The 22,582-nt window shown below is 48.0% G+C and overlaps 1 protein-coding gene across 1 annotated transcript; it reads left to right on the top strand.

Moving 5' to 3' along the window:
- The first annotated feature begins 8,588 nt into the window (after positions 1 to 8,588).
- On the top strand, positions 8,589 to 11,118 carry LOC136470907 (9-cis-epoxycarotenoid dioxygenase 1, chloroplastic-like). Its single transcript, XM_066468639.1, has one exon. It carries the CDS (start codon positions 8,705 to 8,707, stop codon positions 10,538 to 10,540), a length of 1,836 nt encoding a protein of 611 aa, XP_066324736.1. The 5' UTR covers positions 8,589 to 8,704; the 3' UTR covers positions 10,541 to 11,118.
- Positions 11,119 to 22,582: the final 11,464 nt, after the last annotated feature.

Raw genomic sequence — 22,582 nt, 5'->3', positions numbered from 1 at the left:
CCGTTGGACTTGCGACGGCGGCGGCGGCGGCAACGAAGGATCCCTAGTGTGCTGTGGTGGCTCAGACTTCCTTTTGGAGGCTAGGCGATGGGTCTTCCCAGTGTAGCGCGGCAGCATTGGCGTCCGTGTCCGTCGTGTGCCATGGCAGAGGCAACAGTTCTGATCCATAGATCTCCTTTCTCGTTTTTTTGTTCATTTCACTGTTTTGGTCCTTGATTGAACATGGGGTATACAAGAAACATTATAGCATTTTAGATCTAGTTAGACCAATGATGACGAAAAGAACTAGGAGGTGGCACTGTTTGTTTTTTTGTCGGTGCGTGTCGCTTGTAGATCTATCTAGGCAAACATATAGGCCCTTCGCTTCTGCCTTAAACTATTTTATCTGTCTAGTGCTTGCTTGATTCTATATTTCTGTTTCGTATGCTCCAGTGCCACTAGTGAGTCCTTATGGTATTTTGAACTTGTAACATATCTGAGGCTATATTTTTGTGCCAATGATGTCTACATGGCTGTTGGATGTATTAGGATGCAGCTCTGAAAGTGAGCTTGAGGAATACAAGAAATGACAACAGGAGGAGTACAACAATCTCTCTGAGCTATGCACGCGCTTCAGCTCTTCTGTTAACTCTTAGTCTTCAACTCCTACGGCTTGATACAGTGAATATTTGTGGTTTGATGTGTGGACTCATGTGCTGGTTTGATGTGTGGACTCGTATGCCGGTTTAATATGGTGATACTCTATCAGTGATTCGCTGCTACGTGTGAAATATGAATTGTTGTTATTTGATTGACAGGCTAAATGGTTATGTAGTCAGTCTGTGCAGTAGTGACGATCTTGAATTATTTTTATGATGAATTAATTGTACTCCACGCGGTAGAACCAGGACAGGCCACATGATCAAATAAAAATACGACACGTGGACGAACCAGTGCACGACACGTGGGCTATTAAAAATCCGACATGTGGACGGAAATCGTCAAGCCACGTGGACGTATAAAAATACGACACGTGGATGGATAGCATATTGATGCGTGGTCAAATAAGAAACAGACACGTGGACATAAAAAATACGACACGTGGTCCAATAAAGAAGTGACACATGATACAACGGCAACACGACACGTGTGCTAGTAGAAAACTGACATATGGAACAATAGGAAAACGACACGTGGTCTAATAAAAACCTAAAACGTGCAAGAACCAGAGATGACCACGTTGTGCAATAAAAAGGTGACACGTACCCGAACCATCTCCAATGCAACCGGCTATAGCATGTACACGTGGGCTATAGCATGTACATGTTGAAAGCATCTCCAACGGAAGCATCCACCAGCGTGGCAGCCCCCTGCCACCTATGACAAATCAGTTCTATGCCGATCTGTTTTTCGTCACAGATCATGCCACTTCTATGACGATTTTGTTAGATTCGTCATAGATATGCAAGAGTGACGCGACTTCTACGACGAACCGGTTTTGATCATAAATTCGTCATAAAACTGAAATTGTGACGAATTTGGCTCCGTCAGTGACGAAATCTATTCGTCATAAAAGTGGATATTCCTAGTAGTGTGAAACTTCCCATGTGCATGATTTTTTTTTCATTTGAAGTTTAAATTTGATGTACTATATATGCATTTCGCTCACCTCAACCAGAGGAACACAATGATAAAGTCATATTTACAATTTGAGTAAGATGAAAAAAAAAATGGCTTAGAGGCTCATTTGGAAAACCGACGCAAGCCTGTTTCTGCTGGTTGAAGTGAAATCTTTTCAAAATCGCATTTTCTTCGTCGGGGCTCCAAATCAGATGTTCCATGTACGTTTTGGAGTCTATTGCACATTTTAACAAAGTTAGAAAACCGGCCTAGACAATTCTTTTTGGTAATTTTGGCTGTCAGCAAGATGGTTCAACAGTGCACAGACAGAACACATATACGTGACATACACATAATGGTTGGTATTGTACAAAAATATATTCTACTGGTAATTCTTCGGGTATGTAATTAATAACCATTTAAAAGTACGTACAGATCCGTGTAGATCTGAAGTTATAGGAAATGAGTAAGCAAGACTTGGTCGCTGGACGGTGGATGGAGTTCGTGCACGATTTTACGTTCATCATGCATATTCGTCGATGCGCGCACGTCTCGCGTGCGGCTTCATTTCGCTTTCTTGGTTTAGTTTAATCAGATAGTGTGTGATTGTTATGATCTATCGCTGGAATTAGCGGAGACATCATCACATCAGACATGGAAAATGACCCACCAGGTTTCGTCGTGCTACGCAGAAGGAAGATGCGTGGGGAAAAAAAGATTCCCGACAAAAACGACCCACGCTTTCAAAAGTATACTAGTTAATCAGTGCGTTTGTTATTAGGACAAAAAAGGATTATATTTGCTGCTACTAGAAAATAATCAAAACTAATAGTACTAATACTACGATGATGATGACTGGTGAGGGGGTTCCACAACGACACGAGACCTCTCGCCCGTCGTTGAACCGGTCCGAGCTAACTGTCGGCGGGGCGGACCGCGGACGGAGAAAGCGTGGGCGGCGCTGTCGCTGTTGCACCCTGGGAGCTAGCGGCCCCCAACCGGCGCGCGCCACCGGGGCATGGGCGCCTGCACTGCAACCGTGGGAACTCAACCGGGGGCGGGACGTTGACCTGCATGCATGCCGGCCTCAGCCTCACTTCTTCGTGTCGTGCCACCCATGCTATAGACCATCCCAACAACTTTGATCCAACCCGAACAACAGTGAGTGAGCAGTGGTGGAGCTTGTCACCGGCCAATGCAATTGGGGGCAGGGGCCATGGCCATTCTGAACTTGTGTAAACTCCATTAGTTACAGCCACTTACTTAGGTGATTAGCATTACTCTTGTTCTTTAATGATCGGCCACCGGCTGGATTTAGGTGATTAGGTGCAAGCTTCGGAGGTGACAGTGAGCCTGCGGATACTACTAGAAAGCACATTCCCGCAGGTCGGTCACAGTGGTTACCAGTCGTTGGTAAATAAATGTTTTTTTTTTTTTGAAAGTGGGTCGTCGGTGAATGTGAATGGAGCGATGAACAGCACACGGTTCCACTTCCACCAGCATACAAAATGTTGTGCTGATCACACTGGCGTACGTACTCCAGTCCATTGAGAGCGAGTCCAAGCTCTCAACGTCGTCGATTCACAATCAAAAGTAGTGGTCCAAACGGAAAGGGAATGATGCTGCCGTTACTCTCGGCCTGGGGTCTCTTTTTCTCGGTGCAGAGCACGTACTACGCCCAGACACCTTCGTTTTCCGTTAAACCGATGGAGTGAGTCATCGAAAGTGACCTTAACGAGACCGAACCAAACAGTTTTTTTTCTTTTGCGATTACCGAACCAAACAGTTTTTGGCATGAAAAGCACGCAGATGGCGCCGCGCCGGGCGCGACACGTGGACCCGGCGACGCCATCCGCCGATGGCGACGGTTGGTCCACACGGTGCCACCTCATTGCCCGCGCCCAATCCCGGCGCTGCACGTACCCGACTACCCGGGCCCCTATCAGCGACAAAAATAAAACCAAGGATAAAAAGGATGTCAGGTCGATGGCGCAGGCGAGCAGCGCTACAACACAAAAAAGACCATCGGAAAGCTCCCGGAATGCACGTCTTGCAGTTTTGGTTGTCGCGAGTCACGATGAAAAAGAGCCCGTCAGTTTTCGAGCTGCTGCAGTGCAGAGCTTTCATGGCCGGCGGACGCGGAGGAAATCGGGGGCTACCAATAGTTGCGCTGCACGTGCACCCGCCAGGTTGAGTGAGGAGGTCGCTGCGTACGTAGAACGGTAGGAGCACTCGCCACGCATCGATCGCATCATCCGTCCAAATCAGCATCACGTCGGATCGGAGCTAGCCTCGGTAAACCGGCCAGCGACCGTCTCCTTCGGCCGGTTCCTAGCAGCTCCCAGTCGCAGGCGGCCCCATCCCCATGTGTCGATCGGCCTTCCGTCCGGTGGTCACGGGCACGTACGCAATTGTTGGTCGCTCCGATCCACGAGCGAAGGCTCGACCAACCATCCGAGATCTCTCGCCCTGCTGCCATGTGTGTCGCACTACCCATAGTGAGTGTTACGTTTAGGACTGTTGCCGGATCGTACGTAGTGCGCATATGCATGCTAGCGGCAAAAAGGTATGGGTTCATCTAGATTGTGCTCATGCCGTGTGAAGTTGTAGCACAGCTCCTCTTGAGGGCGATAATAATGTTGAAAACAAGCTTTGTGCCTGGCTTTAAGAAATGTTAAACTACTTATGATCCTTTGTCTCCCAAAATGACAAATTAACGGTGGGTTCCGCATAGCCAAAGTGAAACTGTAACACTTGACGTCAATGCATTCATCGATCTGTTGCATCCATCATGTATGCGCTTGAATGGACCACCAGTGTGTCCCCATGTGTGTGTCGTCTATATATAAATATATAATCAGATTTAAAGGTGGGTATTCTTCTTCAAATTTGAGTCCAATTTTAGTGTCCCAGTGTACATTTCTCGTTATCATTTCGCCTGATCTGCGGTGATTGCTGCAGCAGCACTGCTGCAAGCAAGCACTAGCTACAGTGTTGGAAAGAAGAAGACAGGTAGCCACAGCCCCAACCACACTAGAAAAAAAAAAGCAGACGAGTAGGCCATTAGTGAACACCCAAAGGTCTTACACGATTATATTCGGTAAGTAGAAATAGTAAAATAAATAAAAGGCTTTGCGTTAAGAAGAAGTGAGTATAAAAGTTCTAGTCCTGGCAAACTGCGTGCATATGTTGGTTCTATCGTCTAGCTTGCCTTATCTTGCTCACGTGGGCGAGGCTCGCCTTGCCAAGTCAGGTTAGCCAAAATGGCTCTCCTGAGATAGCAAGCAAAAAGCTTGCTAGCACAGATCCTAAGGTGACATGACCTGCGAACCGAACGCACCATCCAATCTCTAGCTCAGCTCAACAAGCCGAGACGAGCATAAGCTAAAGAACCAACGTGCTCTACACTTTGTGCTTGACTACCACGATCTATGAACCGATCAGGTCCTTTTCATTGCTCTTCGAACTCGTACCAATGTGAACTAGACATTCACACCTCTGGAATCTTATCCTAAGTTTGCTAAGAAAACATCAGCTTGCTCAACAACACTCTTTGCAGCGCTGCGCAGCCATAAATGCTGCAAAATACTGTAGAATAAAGTAGCTGCCCGTTCGGCTGACCTTGAATCCAGCTTGTTCGGCTTCTTTTTTTCAGTCGAAACAGTATTTTTCTCACATAACATTTCAGTCAAAACAGTATTTTTCAGCTAGTTTCAGTCAAGTTTCGTACCGACCGAACAGCGATCGATCGATAGTTGAAAAAGTGCAGCTGAGCACGCTGAATGTGCAGGCTTCGCCCAAAAGAAAAAAAAATGCCAACTATTTATTACTGCCTCCTGTCCTAAAAAAAAGGTAAAACTTAGTTTCTAAAAGATATTATATCTATATTTAGATCTCCAATCATGTTTGTTATGAAAATATATTTTGTAAACATACTCCCTCTGTCCCCCATTGTGTGTCGTTCTGGGAGTGCTAGTAGATGTCTAGATTCATATAATATTTAATGCACCTGTACATCCTTCATGTCTAGGTTCAGATACTTGTTCGCTGCACAAGTACAGAGCCAAAACGACTAACGTATCGGGACGGAGGGAGTATCATATAATATTTATATATATATTTGATCAAAATTAACAATGTTTAACTCCTTAGAAAATTAATAAGGTTTACATTTTTTTCTGGGACCCAAGAGTAGCACTAGTTCCGATGCATATTGAACCATTCGCCGTCAATGACTTGGATTCACCGGCCATCGACGAGAAAGCGATCGACCGGTCTCCGCACGTCGGTAGCCGCCCCTCCAAAATCAATTGGCACGCTCTCGCTCACTCCACAGTCAACAAAGAGCTCACACAAGTCTACGCGATGCTCCCTGCAAAGGGAGGCCGTCGCCTTTCGCCTTTGTTGTTTGCGCACACAAGTCTCGCAAAAGGCCACACCGCCCGACAGTTTCAATTTGGTCGTGTCGTGCGCGGCGCCGCTCACGTCCACGGTGAGTCGGCGACGATCGGGCCCAGGCCTTACCGACCGAGCAGCACTATTTGCAGGCGTTTACTGCTGGAAACACACGAAGATCCCGTGTAAAACGTACTGCCCCCCCGGCAAGGCGCCGACAGGACGGAACATCGCGCCGCCGAGCCGTCCGGCGGGGCGTACGTACGTGCCAAATGGGGCATGCACACGCACAGCGGCACAGGCATGTGGGATGTCATCTCGCCAGGAGCGGCGGAGGGGGTCCGCGCGTGGCCGCGGCGTGGGCTGTCTGTGTCGTGTCAGCACGGCACTCGGACGCCGCCGGGCCGAGGCTCGCGGCAGGTAAGCCCCTGGGCGGACGGACGTGGCGGCCGCGCGGAGCCCCGGGCGAGGTTTGCATGCGCGCCAGCGCGACCGAGGCTTTCCCCCGGGAGGAAGACGCCGGCCGCCGCCGTCCGCGCCATGCCGCGGGCCACGCGCCTGCTTCGCTTGCCAACACCTGATGCAGGCCACCGCCGCTTTTGTCCCCGTGTTCCACGGTGGTGATATGGCGGTCTCGTGCGACACGGGCGTGCATGGGCGAATGGCTTTGGCGTGGCGTGGCTTGCTCGGATCACGCACGCCTGTGTTTGGACGGTTCCTGCGATGCGACAGATGCTGATCAGGAATATCCGTCGTCGCAGGGGAAGCATACACTGGTTCTTCTGCTGGTAATGTTCAGTTTAAGGATGCCCGGCCGGCCGGTCTGCGGGTGTGATTTGGGTCTGCAGATTTTGTTAACTTGAACCGGTTCTTCGCCGACCAGGCACGGGCGCGCGATCAACGAGCGTTGTGCCGCGATCCTGGCAGCAGAATTGGGAACCCGGGCATCTGGTTTGTCCGACTGTCCCCGGGCGAGAACAAGCGCGAGGCGGGGATCTGCTCCCCCTGCCGGCTGCCGCCGACGGTCGGCTGCGGTTTGTCCCAGGTTCAGCACGATCATCGCGGCGGATTCGCTTTTCATTTCCACACCACGAGCTAGCAGTAGTATACTTGGGGTGCATCGACTCGACTCGAGGGTAGAGCAAGCACACATTGCTGGCGCTCCAGCTTAATCAAAATCCATTCATTTACCCTATTCGTTCGTGCTAAAATTTAACTTATGCTAAAATATTGTGAGAGGAAAACACTCTTCCATGGCTACACTGAGAAATCCATTCATTATGCTACTCATGTCTTGCGTGCTGCAGGCTGCACGACAAAGTTTAGTGACTTGAGAAGTTGGCTGCACAGAACTGGGCAGCTGTAGCACATTTGGCACGGGGACGGGTCCAAGGAAGCGCAAGTACCGAGGGACAACATATCCGAGGTATAGGCTGCGCTAAGTCTGGGCGTTTGGGTTACCCGATTTTTTCGGGTCGGATAATTTGGATAATTCAAAATTCGGGTAATGAAAATTGCTACCCGATATTACCTCCGAAAAAACACTACCCGCAAATTCGGGTACCCGATAATTCGGGTTCAGGTTCGGGTATTACCCGATATACCCAAATTTACAGAAAACAACAAACTACACTAAATTTCAGTAGCGATCTATACATAATTTCAGCAGCAATTTGTATAGAATTTCAATAGCAATTTGTAGTGAATAATATATTACAGTCACTCATTCAAATAGAGAGAATTATATTCTAATAAAGTGATAAGTTAAATGGTTCAGCTAACAACACATGATAAATACAAAGACAAAAACAAATCTTTGGGTAGTTCGGGTAGTTTGGGTACTGGGGGATATTACCCGAATTACCCAAACTAATTTCGGGTAATCAAAATCGCTATCCGAATTTGGTATCGGGTACCTCGGGTTCGGGTAATTCGGGTCCGGGTTTGGGTAATTCGGGTACGGGTAATGGGTATCGGGTATTTTGCCCAGGCTTAGGCTGCGCCCGGGGAGAAGACTCGATCGCGACCCTCAGCTCCTCGCTCCTACTGTTTCTGCACAAAAAACACTTCTACCAGGAATAATATAAACAATTATTCAAAAAAAAGAAATAATATATAAACAAAGCAACGCACGCGATAAATCCTGTGGCAAAAAGAGAAACTAGTGATATAATAGAAAAACAAAAAGAAGAACACGGCTTTCTTTTTTTCTCTCTGCACAAGCGCAACAGCAGTGGGCTGGGCACAGCCGTCGCGGGGCGCCGGGGGCACGTCCCCGTCAGCGCGTCCCCCCTGCCGCCCCCCGCAGTGCACCACGTGGGCGCCCCTGTCCGCGTCGCGAATTTGTCGAGGCCCGTTCAAACCGCCCACCCCACCAGTCCACCACACCACACTCTCTCCCCCACCCGCGCCGCCCGTCTCGCTCTCGCCCCCTGTCAATTCTTTTCTTCCCCTCCTCACTCACCCAGTCACCGCCCACCACGGCTTTGAGCTTCCTGCTTCCCTTCTTTCCCCCTGCTCGTTCTGCCCCCGCCACTCGACCTCGACCCTCTCTCTATAAATACAACCGCCGGCTCCCACCTCCAAACCATCCATCCATCACAGACCACCGCCACACCAACGGGCTCCGCTCTCCACTCCAGCCTCCTCCGCCGACCGCGCAAAAACCCAACCGACCCCGCACGCGATCCACGCCAATTCAGCCACCGCGATGCAGAGTCTCGCCCCGCCCACCTCTGTTTCCATACACCGGCATCACCTGCCGGCCGGGTCCAGCAGGGCCCGGGCCTCCAATTCCGTCAGGTTCTCGCCGCGCGCCGTCAGCTCCGTGCCGCACGCCACCGCGCCCGCCGAGAGCTTCCAGGCGCCGTTCCACAAGCCCGGCGCGGCCGACCTGCCGGGGCTGTCCAAGAAGCCCGCCGCCGCCATTGCCGTCCCGAGGCACGCCGCGGCGCCGCGGAAGACGGGCGGCGGCAAGAAGCAGCTCAACTTTTTCCAGCGCGCCGCGGCGGCCGCGCTCGACGCGTTCGAGGAGGGGTTCGTGGCCAACGTCCTCGAGCGGCCCCACGGGCTGCCCAGCACGGCCGACCCGGCCGTGCAGATCGCCGGCAACTTCGCGCCCGTCGGGGAGAGGCCTCCCGTGCGCGAGCTCCCCGTCTCCGGCCGCATCCCGCCCTTCATCAACGGCGTCTACGCGCGCAACGGCGCCAACCCCTGCTTCGACCCCGTCGCCGGGCACCACCTCTTCGACGGCGACGGCATGGTGCACGCGCTGCGGATACGCAACGGCGTCGCCGAGTCCTACGCCTGCCGCTTCACGGAGACCGCGCGCCTCACCCAGGAGCGCGCGATCGGCCGCCCCGTCTTCCCCAAGGCCATTGGCGAGCTGCACGGCCACTCCGGGATCGCGCGCCTCGCCCTGTTCTACGCGCGCGCCGCGTGCGGCCTCGTCGATCCCTCGGCCGGCACGGGCGTCGCCAACGCCGGCCTCGTCTACTTCAACGGCCGCCTCCTGGCCATGTCCGAGGACGACCTCCCCTACCACGTCCGCGTCGCGGACGACGGCGACCTCGAGACCGTCGGCCGCTACGACTTCGACGGCCAGCTCGGCTGCGCCATGATCGCGCACCCGAAGCTTGACCCGGTCACCGGGGAGCTCCACGCGCTCAGCTACGATGTCATCAAGAAGCCGTACCTCAAGTACTTCTACTTCAGGCCCGACGGCACCAAGTCCGACGACGTGGAGATCCCGCTGGACCAGCCCACCATGATCCACGACTTCGCCATCACCGAGAACTTCGTGGTCGTGCCCGACCACCAGGTGGTGTTCAAGCTCCAGGAGATGCTGCGCGGCGGCTCGCCCGTGGTGCTGGACAAGGAGAAGACGTCGCGCTTCGGCGTGCTCCCCAAGCACGCCGCCGACGCGTCGGAGATGGCGTGGGTGGACGTGCCGGACTGCTTCTGCTTCCACCTGTGGAACGCGTGGGAGGACGAGGCGACGGGCGAGGTGGTGGTGATCGGCTCCTGCATGACCCCCGCCGACTCCATCTTCAACGAGTCCGACGAGCGCCTCGAGAGCGTGCTCACGGAGATCCGCCTCGACACGCGCACGGGCCGGTCCACGCGCCGCGCCGTCCTGGCGCCGTCGCAGCAGGTGAACCTGGAGGTGGGCATGGTGAACCGCAACCTCCTGGGCCGCAAGACTCGGTACGCGTACCTCGCGGTGGCCGAGCCGTGGCCCAAGGTCTCGGGCTTCGCCAAGGTGGACCTCGCCACGGGCGAGCTCACCAAGTTTGAGTACGGCGAGGGACGGTTCGGCGGCGAGCCCTGCTTCGTGCCCATGGACCCCGCCGCGGCGCACCCGCGCGGCGATGACGACGGGTACGTGCTCACCTTCGTCCACGACGAGCGCGCCGGCACGTCGGAGCTCCTGGTGGTCAATGCCGTCGACATGCGGCTGGAGGCCACGGTCCAGCTGCCGTCCCGCGTGCCCTTCGGCTTCCACGGCACCTTTATCACGGGCAAGGAGCTCGAGGCCCAGGCCTGACCGAGCTCCACGTTTCTTGGAGGAGTAACAGAGGAACCATGGATCAGGGGAGAAGTCACCAGAGGGAGCCGAGATCAGTTCCCCGGGGTCTTCCCGTCCCCCCACACCACAGTTACAGTTGGTAGTTGCTTTTCTTTTTTCATTTCATTTCATTTCACACTAGTGTAATTAAATTGGGATAGTGCCATAGTGGCAGCTTAGAGAGAGATTAGTAGTGGTAGTAGAGAGAAGAAAGGCGCCCAGCTCGTGCTTGCTTCTAGAGATCGAGCAACCAGAGCTCAGCTGGTGGCGCCTCTTGCTAGTATAGAGTATATTTTTTCCTTCTTCGCTTTATCCCTTTTTCTTTGGATTGGATAACATGGATATGCATCCAGCTCCAGTTGTTGTCACTCGGTCCAGTGGACTGGGGTGTCTAGGATCTTGGTTGCTGCTACTTGCTCGCCATTGCCACCCAGTTGCTGCTGCTGCTGAGGTGTTGCTGGCTTGGCTTCTATATCAGTGTGTGTACATTTGTTCATAGAAGTATAATATATGATTGATGATGATATAAGAATAAGAACGGTGACGGTTTCTGTCTCGATCTTTGTTCAGAGATCCGATTTCGTTTCTATTCATCAGTCGTAGAGTATCTGTGTGTCGTGATGTGGGGCTTCTGTTTCTGTGCTGCCGGGACAAGCAGAGCAGAGCCTTCGTTGTCGACGGGCACAGCAATTTTGAACGCAGATGGGAATTTGCTTCCTCCACAGCAAGCGAACGCTTCTCCGCTTTGTCCACTTGACCACTTGTGTGGGGGCTCTTTGGTTCTTTCCTGCCACTGTGTTCTGATGTCGTTGGGTGTGTCGCGTGTGTGTGTGTGTGTGTTATGATGGGCTTTGTGCTAACTGAGGTGAAATGGGGGGTTTGTCGTCTGTGATGCGGTTCGTCGCTGTAGGTGAGGGCTTCCAGATGCTGTCGAGTGTCGACGGACATTGTGATTGAGTGGAATGTGCTTCAGAAAGAATCTCAGAGTCGGTCCGCTCACTGTCACTGGGCAACATTTTTGTTTGCTCAGTTCAACTGAATCTCGAATTCTGAATGAATGCAGACTCTTGATTCTGCTCACAGATTATATAGGAAGAGGGAAGAAAGGCGCACCGATTCTTTTCTGTCAGCTGCATGCCAAGAGTCAGGAGACGCTGGGCAAGGTTTAGTTCTTGCAGCACTGATTTTAAATTTGCGCCCGTGCGATGCGTTCTTTTCGTGTGAGTGCGTGGGCTCGACCATACGCTTCGCGTGGCTGTTGCTGCTGATTGCTTTCGGCATGGAGCGGCCAATTAAGTGAGATTAAGAATTAGCGGCAGACGGCAGAGGCATGGACAATGTGATGGATTTGCCTAATCTTCTTACTGTACGCTATGGAGACGAGTAGCTAGCTGCTCCAATCTGGCCCGCCTTGCCGTCGTGTTTCACACCGGCTCTGGCGCTCTCGTGCGGGAACCGGGAAGTGTGTGTGTCCACGCAGACGCAGTCACGCACGCCGCTGCTGCTCATGCGTTCTCGCGGAGACGGACGCGGCGCCGGGGTCCCTTTCGGGGTATATATTGCTCCGCTGCTTGGAGTGCGCTGCTTTTGTCGCGCGCCCGGCACGTATGTGAAGACGCCGCGGCACGGATCGCGCCGACCACGCGCATCCCGATCACGTTGATCCGCGTCCCAGTGCGTGCGAGTGTGACCGCGACACCGGGCCGGGACTCCCGCGCGCGGGAACAAGAGCGGCCACATACACATATACTAGTACACGTTAGACCCTAAAGCATAATCTATAGGCATAGAACTAGCATGTCTGTTTACATTTAGATAAATCGTAAATCCTAGAACATCAACAAGTGCAGTAATAGTAGATAGAATGAGAGAAAAAGAGGGATAGAAGAAGAGGGTGTCGAACCTGACACCGTAGAGGGAGATGGTCTAGAAGCCGTCATCTCGTTCGTCGGTGAAATCTGCGCACGAGTAGCGACGTAAGGGGAAGAGGTCAATGAAGTCGTCGACATCGGTGGAGCGGGGTGTGCGGCTGGTGTCTTCCCGTCACAGGCTACGCCCCTCTCTGATCGGGATTAGGGTTTAGGTTTCGGTGGAGAGCTCGGCTCAGGCGAACCTCGTACTTAGAGCCGCCGGCTCCCACCTCTATATATTACGCAATGTAATAGGGCCCTCCAGCCATAATGGGTTGGGCGCCCCCGATCAGGGCGTGGATCAAAGGCCTAACTGGGGCCGTTGGGCCCAGTTTAGGATTAGAGATCAATCTAACAATCTCCACATTGATCTCCTACCGGCTTTCAATTTTATATCATTTACTTTTGTTCATTCTATTACATATTAGCGCATAGAGCATGTTTCATCGTCACGGTCAATTGCCGATAGATTTAACAACTACAACACACCACTCTGTTCTGAAATATGATACTTAACTTTGTGCCTTCTTTTGTCTAGAAATTATAGGATTTCCCTTAAACCCATGTCAGCTACATGTTTTCTGAACACGTTGGGTGGTAAGCCTTTTATAAGCGGATCCGCGAGCATCTTTTCGGTGCTTATATGCTCAACACTTATGACATGATCTCAGACTTTATCTTTCACAACATAATACTTTATGTCAATGTGTTTGGCAACACCACTTGACTTATTATTATGAGCATACTGTACTATCGGATTATTGTCGCAGTATAACTTAAGTGGTCTATAGATGTCGTCAACCACCTTCAAATCAGGTATGAACTTCTTTAGCCAGTTCACCTGCCCCGTTGCTTCATAACACGCTACAAACTCGGCATACATTGTGGACGATGTAGTGACGGTTTGCTTTGAGCTTTTTCATGAAATAGCTCCCCCTGCGAGAGTGAATACATATCCAGACATAGATTTCCTATCATCTCCCGCATAATCAGAATCTGAATATTTCACTATATGGAGTGAATCTGATCTTCTATACGTTATCATGAGGCTTTTCGTTCCTTACAAATAACGCAATACTTTCTTTACTAATTTTCAGTGTTCTGTTCTAGGATTGCTCTAGAACCTGTCAAGTAACCCGATAACAAATACCAAGTTAGGACACGTACATACTTGAGCATATTGTAAGCTTTCGTTAGCCGAAGCATATGGAACCGTTTTTATTTGATCGATCTCATACTGATTCCTAGGACATTGAAAATCCCTATATCTGTCGCCCTTGACTATAGGAACAGGTGAGGGACTACATTTGTGCATATTGAATTTCTTTAAGTTCTTTTCTATGTATGCCTTTTGTGACAGTCCTAATACCCCTTTATTTCTATCTCGGTGAATCTCGATCCCTAGAACGAACGAAGCTTCACCAAGATCTTTTATATCAAATTTTGAGGACAAAAACTTCTTTATCTCCAGTAGTAGACTGATATCACTACTATCATTCACATACATGACAAGGAAGATAAACTTCTCATTCTTAAACTTTGTATAGACATAATTGTCCTCTACATTCTCTTTAAATCCAAAATTTCTTATTGTCTGATCAAACTTCAAGTACCACTTTCTTGAAGCTTGTTTTAATCCATAAATGGATTTCTTTAGGCGGCATCCCATTCGTTCTTTTTCTTCCATGACAAAACCTTTTGGTTGTGCCATGTAAACATTTTCCTTCAAATCCCCATTAAGAAATGTCGTCTTTACATCTATCTGATGTAATTCTAAATCGTAATGTGTCACTAATGCCATTATGATTCAAAAGGAATCCTTACATGAGACTGGAGAAAATATCTCATTATAATCAATCCCTTCTCTTTGCGTAAAGCCTTTTACCATAAGTCGCGCTTTATATCTCTCTATATTCCCTTGAGAGTCAAGTTTTGTTTTATAGACCCATTTATAGCCTACTATTTTGGCTCCTTTAGAAATTATTTTTATGTCCCAAACTTTATTGGCATTCATAGATTTTATTTCATCTTCCATGGTCTCAAGCCACTTTGATGAATGATTATTTCTCATGGCTTCTTCAAATGAGGTGGGATCATCCTTTATTTAAAATTCCTCAGTGTTGTATACTTTATTGTCAGCAGGAATAGTTAATTTTCTAACTCTTTGAGACCTAGAGACCTCCACATTTGGCATATCTTCTGTTTGAGGCCATTATTGCTCCTCCTCATGTGTGGCAATAGGTTCTATAGGATCTTGAAGAACAGGTTTCTCATCATCATTCATTGTTGCCACAAGCGAAATACCAACAGGTGCTGGCACCACAATATCTTGCACTATCGGTGCAGCGACAACAGGTAGTGAGAAAAATAGCTCATGAATCATTGGAGTGGGTGCATACACCCGCTTCTCTTCAAGGTTAATTTCTCGAGCTACCATGTCCCCCCTCATCATTTCATCTTCTAGGAAGACAACGTGTCTTGTTTTCATAAACTTTGTATGTCTGTCTGGACAGTATAAGCGAAAACCTTTTAACTTTTCTAGGTAGCCAATGAAATGACAACTTACTATTTTGGGATCTAGCTTTTCAATGTTTGGGTTAAATACTTTAGCCTCAGTGGGACTCCCCCACACACGTAAGTGGTTTAGTGAGGGTACTCTTTTCTGTCCACAACTCATACGGTGTTTTGGGCACCGACTTACTTGGTACTCTATTGAAAATATGAATGGCAGTTTTTAACGCCTCCATCCATAGGCTCAACGATAAGGTAGAGTAACTTATCATACTGCGCACCATATCCATCAGGGTACGATTGCATCTTTCAGCTACTCCATTCTATTGAGGTTCGCCCGGTGTAGAATACTAGGCTACTATGCCATTCTCCTGTAAGAACATTGCAAAAGGTCTAGGAACTTCGCCATATGGGGTATGTCGACCGTAGTACTCCCCCCTCCCATGGTCGGACCTGACTATCTTAATATTAAAATTGTGTTGGTTTTCAACTCCTACCTTAAATATTTTAAATTTATCCAATGCTTCTGTTTTTTCTTTGATTGGATAAATGTAGTCATAACGGGAGTAATCATCTGTGAATGTTATGAATAAATCATAACTATTCACACTCTTTACAGGAAATAGACCACAGATGTCTGTGTGAATAATCTATAAAATTAATGCGCTTCGTTTGGCATCTTTTTTTTATTTTTTTTACATACTTTCCTTTTATGTATTATCTGCATTGTTCTAAATCTGAGAACTCTAATGGAGGAAGAATATTATTTTTAACTAGTTTTTCTATTCTCTCTCTCTAAATATAGTCTAAATGATAGTGCCATAATTTCGACGACGCATCGTGGGCTCTCTTTCGTTTTCTGTTTACATCCGCAGACGTGGATACATTCTCATGGTCGCACGCAACATTCCCATCATCGCATACAATATTCATATCATCACGTAGTGATAACAAATAAAGCTCATTTTATAAGATAGCAAGATCAACACATGCATTATTAAATGTTATCTTACATTTGCTATTTTCAAAATGGCAATCATATCCATCATTGTCCAAGCATAAAACACTAATCAAGTTTTCCTGTAAAGAGGGAACATAAAATACATCTCTAAGTAAAAGTGTGAAGCCATCAACAAGCTCTAGAGAAAGATCGTCAACGGCTTCAACATCTACTCGGACTCCATTTGCAACTTTAACGTGTCTTTCTCTTCTTTGCGTAGTCCTCGTCGAATGGAATCCCTGTAAGAAAGTAACAACATGAACAGTTACACCTGAGTCAATCCACCAAATAGATTTTGAATATTGTACATACAGGAATTCATTTATGAACGTAATAATATTCTCATCTTTCTTTGCCATGATCATCTTTAAGTAATCGTGACAATCTTTTTTATAATGTTTCGTCTTCTTACAATAGAGACACTGGTCTTTCTCTACTGTGAACTTGTTCTGCTAAGACTGATGCAGCATGTGATCCTTTCCCCTTGACTTTGAGGATGAGTTAGCATTATTATTCTTTTTCTTGTTGTCTTTCATATAATTGATAGTGCCACTATTGATAACTTTTATTCTCTCCTTCTCTTGCACACATAAAGCCATGAGTCTCTCTAAGTCTCACTTCTTGGGTTGTATGTTGTAGTTGACAATAAAAGTGTTAAATTCTTTTAGCAAGGAAGCAAAAATCAGATGGATAAGGAACTCTTCCTTGAGAGTCAGATCCATTGGTTTTAGCTTGGATGCCAAATTATTCATCCTTAGTATGTGCTCTCTTATGCCACTATTTCCAGAGTACCTCTCTGTCACCAGCTATTTTATCAGCTATATAGCATGTCTTTGAAGAGACAATGGACTGACTCTTTATTCTTTCGAGGTACTTGGTGACCGTGTCATACTCTGGGATTGAGCCCACAATTACAGGCTCAATCGTGTTCTTTATCACAGCCAAATATTTTTTATTGGCAGTGACCCACTTCCTATGCTCAAGGTCATATAACATCTTTTGTGATTCAAAATCCCTCTCTCTAGTTGTCCAAGCGACATCAGCCTCATTTATCTCCCTCGCCGGTGCCACAGGTTTAGTGGGACACGGTGAGGTGACTACCCAGTTCACCTTAGCCAAGACGAAGGTCATGTTAATTTTTCTCTTCCACTCCATGTAGTAGTCACCTTTGAGAGTGGAGATCTCTTTGATACAACCCATCAAGTTATATCCGCCTGAAAACACAATTTATATAGAGTGAGAACATAAATAATAACAATTGCATGCCTTGATTCCAACGTTGGTAAAAATTAAAACATACAACTGTTTATACATTAAATCTACATCATCGTTGGGTAGAAATAAAAGTAATGCATAAAATCATTAAAATTACGATATTGTTATCAACAACATTGGTCAAAAAATAACATCATAATCATGTCAAAATCTCTTTTTCTCCAATTAAATATCACGTTGGTTCAAAATAACTGGAGAATAAACTATTTCTTTAGCAGTGGAAAACATAAAAAAATTATCTATTTTTCAGAAGCATTTCTCTGTAATTTCTCTATTCTCTAAAAATTTATCCTAATGGTTCAAAATTTAACAAAGAATTAAAACAAAATTCATCAAATTCATTCAAATCTACTTCTAAAAATAAATAAACTTCAAAACGTAATTTGTTGTTCATTTTGGCCCGGCCTGCAACAACAGTAAACAGCCCAGCAGCTACAGTACTTGGCCCAGCCTTCAGCTGCAGCCCTCTCGCGCGCGCTCGCGGCACCTCCCCGAGCCCAGGCCGCATCCTGAGCCTGGGCCACGAAAGTGGCTCGCCGCACTCACCCGCCTGGGCCGAGACTCGGTCCAATGAATCTTGACCGTCAGATCGCATCGGATGCCCGCGCGCATGGATCGGGGATATAAGAGCCGACGCCACGGCGACCCGCTGAAACCCTAGCCATTCTCTTCTGTCCTTTCTCTCTCTTCGCCGCTCTCCTTCCTCAGCACAGCAACCGCGAGCAGCCGAGCGAAAGCAAGCGCGAAGATGGCGCCGTCACCGGTCCCCTCGCCGGCATGTGCGCTCCCCAGTGGGTAAGCACGCCGTCGTCGAGCGATCTGGGCGGCGGTGCCCTGATCCCCTCCAAAACCCTAGATCTGACCCGACCACTTCTCCTCCTTCTCTGTCTCGGTCCCGCGACGTCACGGAGTGAGACGATGACAGCGCCGTCGCCGGCCCTCTTGTCGGCGCGCGCTCCCCAGCGGGTTAGCACGCCGCCGTTGAGCGGCCTGGCCACGACGCCCTTGGCCCAAGCACCCCCGCGCGCGCCGATGAGGTGGCAGCACGGTGCGGCGGCGAGGTAGGCCTCTTCCCCTTCCCCTTTTCTTTTCTTTGATTTTCCTTTCTTCTCTTCTCAGATCTATCCGATTTAGGGTTGGGGACGGGGTTAGGATCGAGATTAGGGTTTGGTTAGGGTTAGGGTTTCGTTCATTGTTCTTCTTGCCCGAGTTTGATTCGCGGGTTAGGGTTCGGCTTCGCGTGCCGAGACCCCTTTCTTTTCTCTGTTCTTTACCCGATTAGGGTTAAGGTTCGGTGATCCTCTTCTCTTCCTAGATCCGGACAGATATGATCTCTTTCTTACCCCTGACATGATCTACATCTAGACAGAGGGTTTCGATAGGCTAGATCTACACCTAGTTAGGCTCTAGTACCATTGTTAGACCCTAAAGCAGGATATTTAGGCATAGAACTAGCATGTCTACTTGTACTTAGATAAACCGTGAGTCCTAGAACATCTACAAGTGCAGTAACAGTAGATAGAACGAGAGAAAGAGAGGGGTAGAAGAAGAGGGTGTCGAACCTGACACCGTAGAGGGAGATGGTCCAGAAGCCGTCATCTTGTTCGTCGGTGAAGTCTGCGCACGAGCAGCGACATTCGGGGAAGAGGTCAACGAAGTCGTCGACGTCGGTGGAGCGGGGCGGCGCGGCTGGTGGCTTCCCGTCACTGGCTGTGCCCTTCTCTGTTCGGGATTAGGGTTTAGGTTTTGGTGGAGAGCTCGGCTTAGGCGAACCTCGTACTCAGAGCCACCGGCCCCCACCTCTATATATTGCGCAGTGTGACAGGGGTCCTCCAGCCATAGTGGGCTGGACGCCCCCGATCAGGACGCGGATCAAAGGCCTAACTGGGCCGTTGGGCCCAGTTTAAGATTAGAGATCAATCTAACACTACGTACTCTTAGCAGTGGCAGCACTGAACGAATGAAGCACGTACACACATGACACATTGGCGCCATGTCTAATCGCACACTGCTGCCTCGATCGGCTATGGCTACCTGACGACGCGGACACTGACATTCAGGCTCCCGTGACGACGGCCGGTCCACCAGGCGTTCATCCGCCGGACCGCTGATCCTCTCTAGTAGCCTGCGATCCGATTGAGACGGTGTGCAATTGTGCATGCATGCCCGGCTCCGGGTGTGTAGTCAAACCGACCACGGCGGGGGCAGAGAGTACTATACATAACCACTGCCATACTTTTTCAGCCAACAAACAATATTTTTGTTTCACAACAAATCAGCCAGCCATGACTTTCCAGCCCAAACGAACCGGGCAAATAAGGCCACGCTCTCGTGAACCCTTTCGCCGTCGATCCGGCCGGCCATCGGCATCATATCGGCAACCGGCCGCGAGACAAGGACGCGCGCGCTCCTATCCCCGGCTCCATCCGGCTTGCATGCATGCCAGGGCCCAGGGAACCCCGCTCCGATCCGTGTGCGTGCGTGCGTCCGCCCGGCCGCCACGCGTACACGCGCGCGCGCGCGGGGCTGCAACCGAAGCGCCGGCGACCGGTCGGACGGCGACCTGCCGGGACCGGGACCGCCAGCGCGCCGTCGTCGTCGCGCCGCCAACCCCGCGCCGGGCCGTTGGTGCGGCGCCACTGTGCGCGCCATCGACGACGTCTGGGCATTGCCGGCTCGTCGTGGCAGCCCGCGGAGCGGGGATGTCTGCGTGCGCACGTCGTGCCTAGAGGCGCCACTGGTACGGGGAAATGTGGACAGCCGCCCGTGGCTGCTTCCTCCGTGGTGTCAGTCTTTGGAGAGGGGCTGGCTGCATCGCTTCGAGTCAGCAGATTTTTGAGAATGTTTTGGTGTCTGACAGTACTGTTTTTTCCGGCCTTTAGGCCTTGTTTGTGGCGGGCGCGCCGTTACACTTTGAACCAAACAATGTAATTTCGCGTTATGATCTATAAAGCGTGGCAAACCCGTTTTTTCTATAAAAAAAAAATTCTCTCCCACACCTGATTTGTCTTGCTTTCTTTTCTTTCCCTTTCTTCTTCCTAGATAGCATGCATAGAAGGGAATAAAACTAATATTAAGACAAAAATCTTCTCTCCACATCCTAATTTCACTTATGTCTCGTTTGGATGCACACATATTAACACGTGTTGAGGTGGATTAGAGTGAAAATTAGTTTAAATTCTATCCTAATCCACTTTAACACATGTGGATTAATGTGGATATATGTGCATCCAAACAAGGTCTTACTGTGAATTTATGCTAGATTTACACTCAGCTTATATTAGAGTTATGGTTATTATTTTGGTGTAATTTCTACATATAATTTGGTGTAGCTAAATATTTAGGTGTGGGAAAGGAATATTTCACCTAATCTTTACAACTCCTTTAACCTTGATATGGAACTCCTCGAAAACATTCAAATTCTTTCTTATAACATGCTCATAAACTTCGGGTGTATGAGAGACATTTTCACTTGTTCACTTCGTACCAGGTAAAGAAGTCTCTCATACACCCGTACGTACTGTCCAGTTTACTTGCTTTGTAGACAAATTGTCGAGATACAATACCACATGCTAGTGGGGTACAGATACACTAGGATGATTTAGGTTAGTCTCAGTGGGATGTTTTATGACGTTGTTTTCAAGATTGCCATATCATATAGAATCAAAATAAAACATGGATGCAACATTCACTCTCAATGAAGAGTTTCATTCTATGGTTTCATAGACATTTAATTTCGTGACTCATAGAGAGTTGGTAATCGTGTCGAGAGATCGAGTTTCATCCCATGAAACTCATTTCTTCTCTCTCTTCTTAAAAACATTGCCACAACATCAAAAGTGCTTATGTGGCACCTTATTAAATGCAAATAAAACTATGATGAAACTCCTACTGATACTTGCCTTAGAGGCTCTACGTAGAATGGACCCACCAGGCGAGTTTGCGGCCTGGAAACTAGGTAACCAGCACCATAGTGTAAGAATGATAGATAAATATCTCAACAAAGCAAGAAACACCTCGAAAAGTGGTAAAAAATATCATTCTCCTTGTCCCCTGAGAGATTTAGAAGGAAAGAAGTTCTAGAGTCCTTAGACAATGGGAATCTTCAGCAATATCCCTTACGAGTATCATTGGCAGGGGCTGGATTATGCCGGGGAAGAAATGATTAGTGATACTTTTAGAGCGAGAGTAACTTTTTTTTTTGTCTTTCCCCACTTTAAATGGGTCACAAAACTCTGTTCTATGTCAATGAAATAGGCATAATCCTGTGCAAGTTCCTTAAAAAACATCTATCATACCAAATAAGTACATTATGAAAATATATGTCATGATATATCTAGTGATGTTAATTTGGCCTCATAAATATTAATGCCTTTTTTCTATAAATTTAGTCAATTATAAAATAATTTAATTTAGAACAACTCTAGAAATATAATTGATTTATTTTGGGACAAGAGGAGTAAAATGATATACTAAGTTGCATAAGAATTGTATACTACTCCCTCCAGTCTTGAATAAATGAATTCTTAGAGTTATCTTAAGTCAAACTTTTAAATTCGATTAAATTTATACAAAAAAGTATGAAGATTTATGATATCAAATTAGTATTACTAGATACATCACGAAATATATTAATATGCTCATTCGATATCATATATATTTGTGCTTTTTTATATAAATTTAAACAAACATAAAAATATAACTTATGATAACTTCAGAAATTAATTTATTTAAGAACAGAGGGATTGCTACTATTACCATACTAGCTGCGCAATCATGGGAGCCACTCTATTAACTAGGCCCATTTGGTACAATTTCTCTAGAAGCTTTAGAGTCGTTTTTTTTGCTTCTCTCCTATTTACTATGAGAAGGTGTTTTATCCGATGTTTTTCTAAAATAGTTTTAGCTCCGCTAATAGAGCTTATTGTAGCGCCAAAGCAAAACACACACACACTACTCCACCGCTGAATCAGAATGCCTTTTGTTTTCCCACGTTAATGACGACGAGGTTACTCAGGGCACTCCCAATACATGAAACTATTAGCAATTTCTATAGCATAGGGTTCGTACCAAGAAACTATCCTTCTCAGTGTAAGATTTTCTATAGTACAGGATATAAGTAGTGATAGAAATCATATTCGCTCTCCCAATGTGCTACGAGTAGTTTATTGTCCATTGATAACCGTGAAGACCCACTTTCTTAGTTAGACCTGGTTTCTTGGATTTTTCCTCTCTATCCTTATTAAATCACTTGCCACATCAACAAATTGCTTACGTGACACTACAATTAATATCTATAGAAACTATCATAGTTTCTGCATTACG

Source organism: Miscanthus floridulus, chromosome 1 (genome assembly GCF_019320115.1).
Source record: "Miscanthus floridulus cultivar M001 chromosome 1, ASM1932011v1, whole genome shotgun sequence".
Taxonomy (NCBI): domain Eukaryota; kingdom Viridiplantae; phylum Streptophyta; class Magnoliopsida; order Poales; family Poaceae; genus Miscanthus; species Miscanthus floridulus.
This window is presented reverse-complemented; position numbering and strand designations above follow the sequence as displayed.

Excerpts from the sequence above, each read along its gene's own strand:
- LOC136470907 (XM_066468639.1), top strand. The coding sequence starts at position 8,705 with ATGCAGAGTCTCGCCCCGCCCACCTCTGTTTCCATACACCGGCATCAC.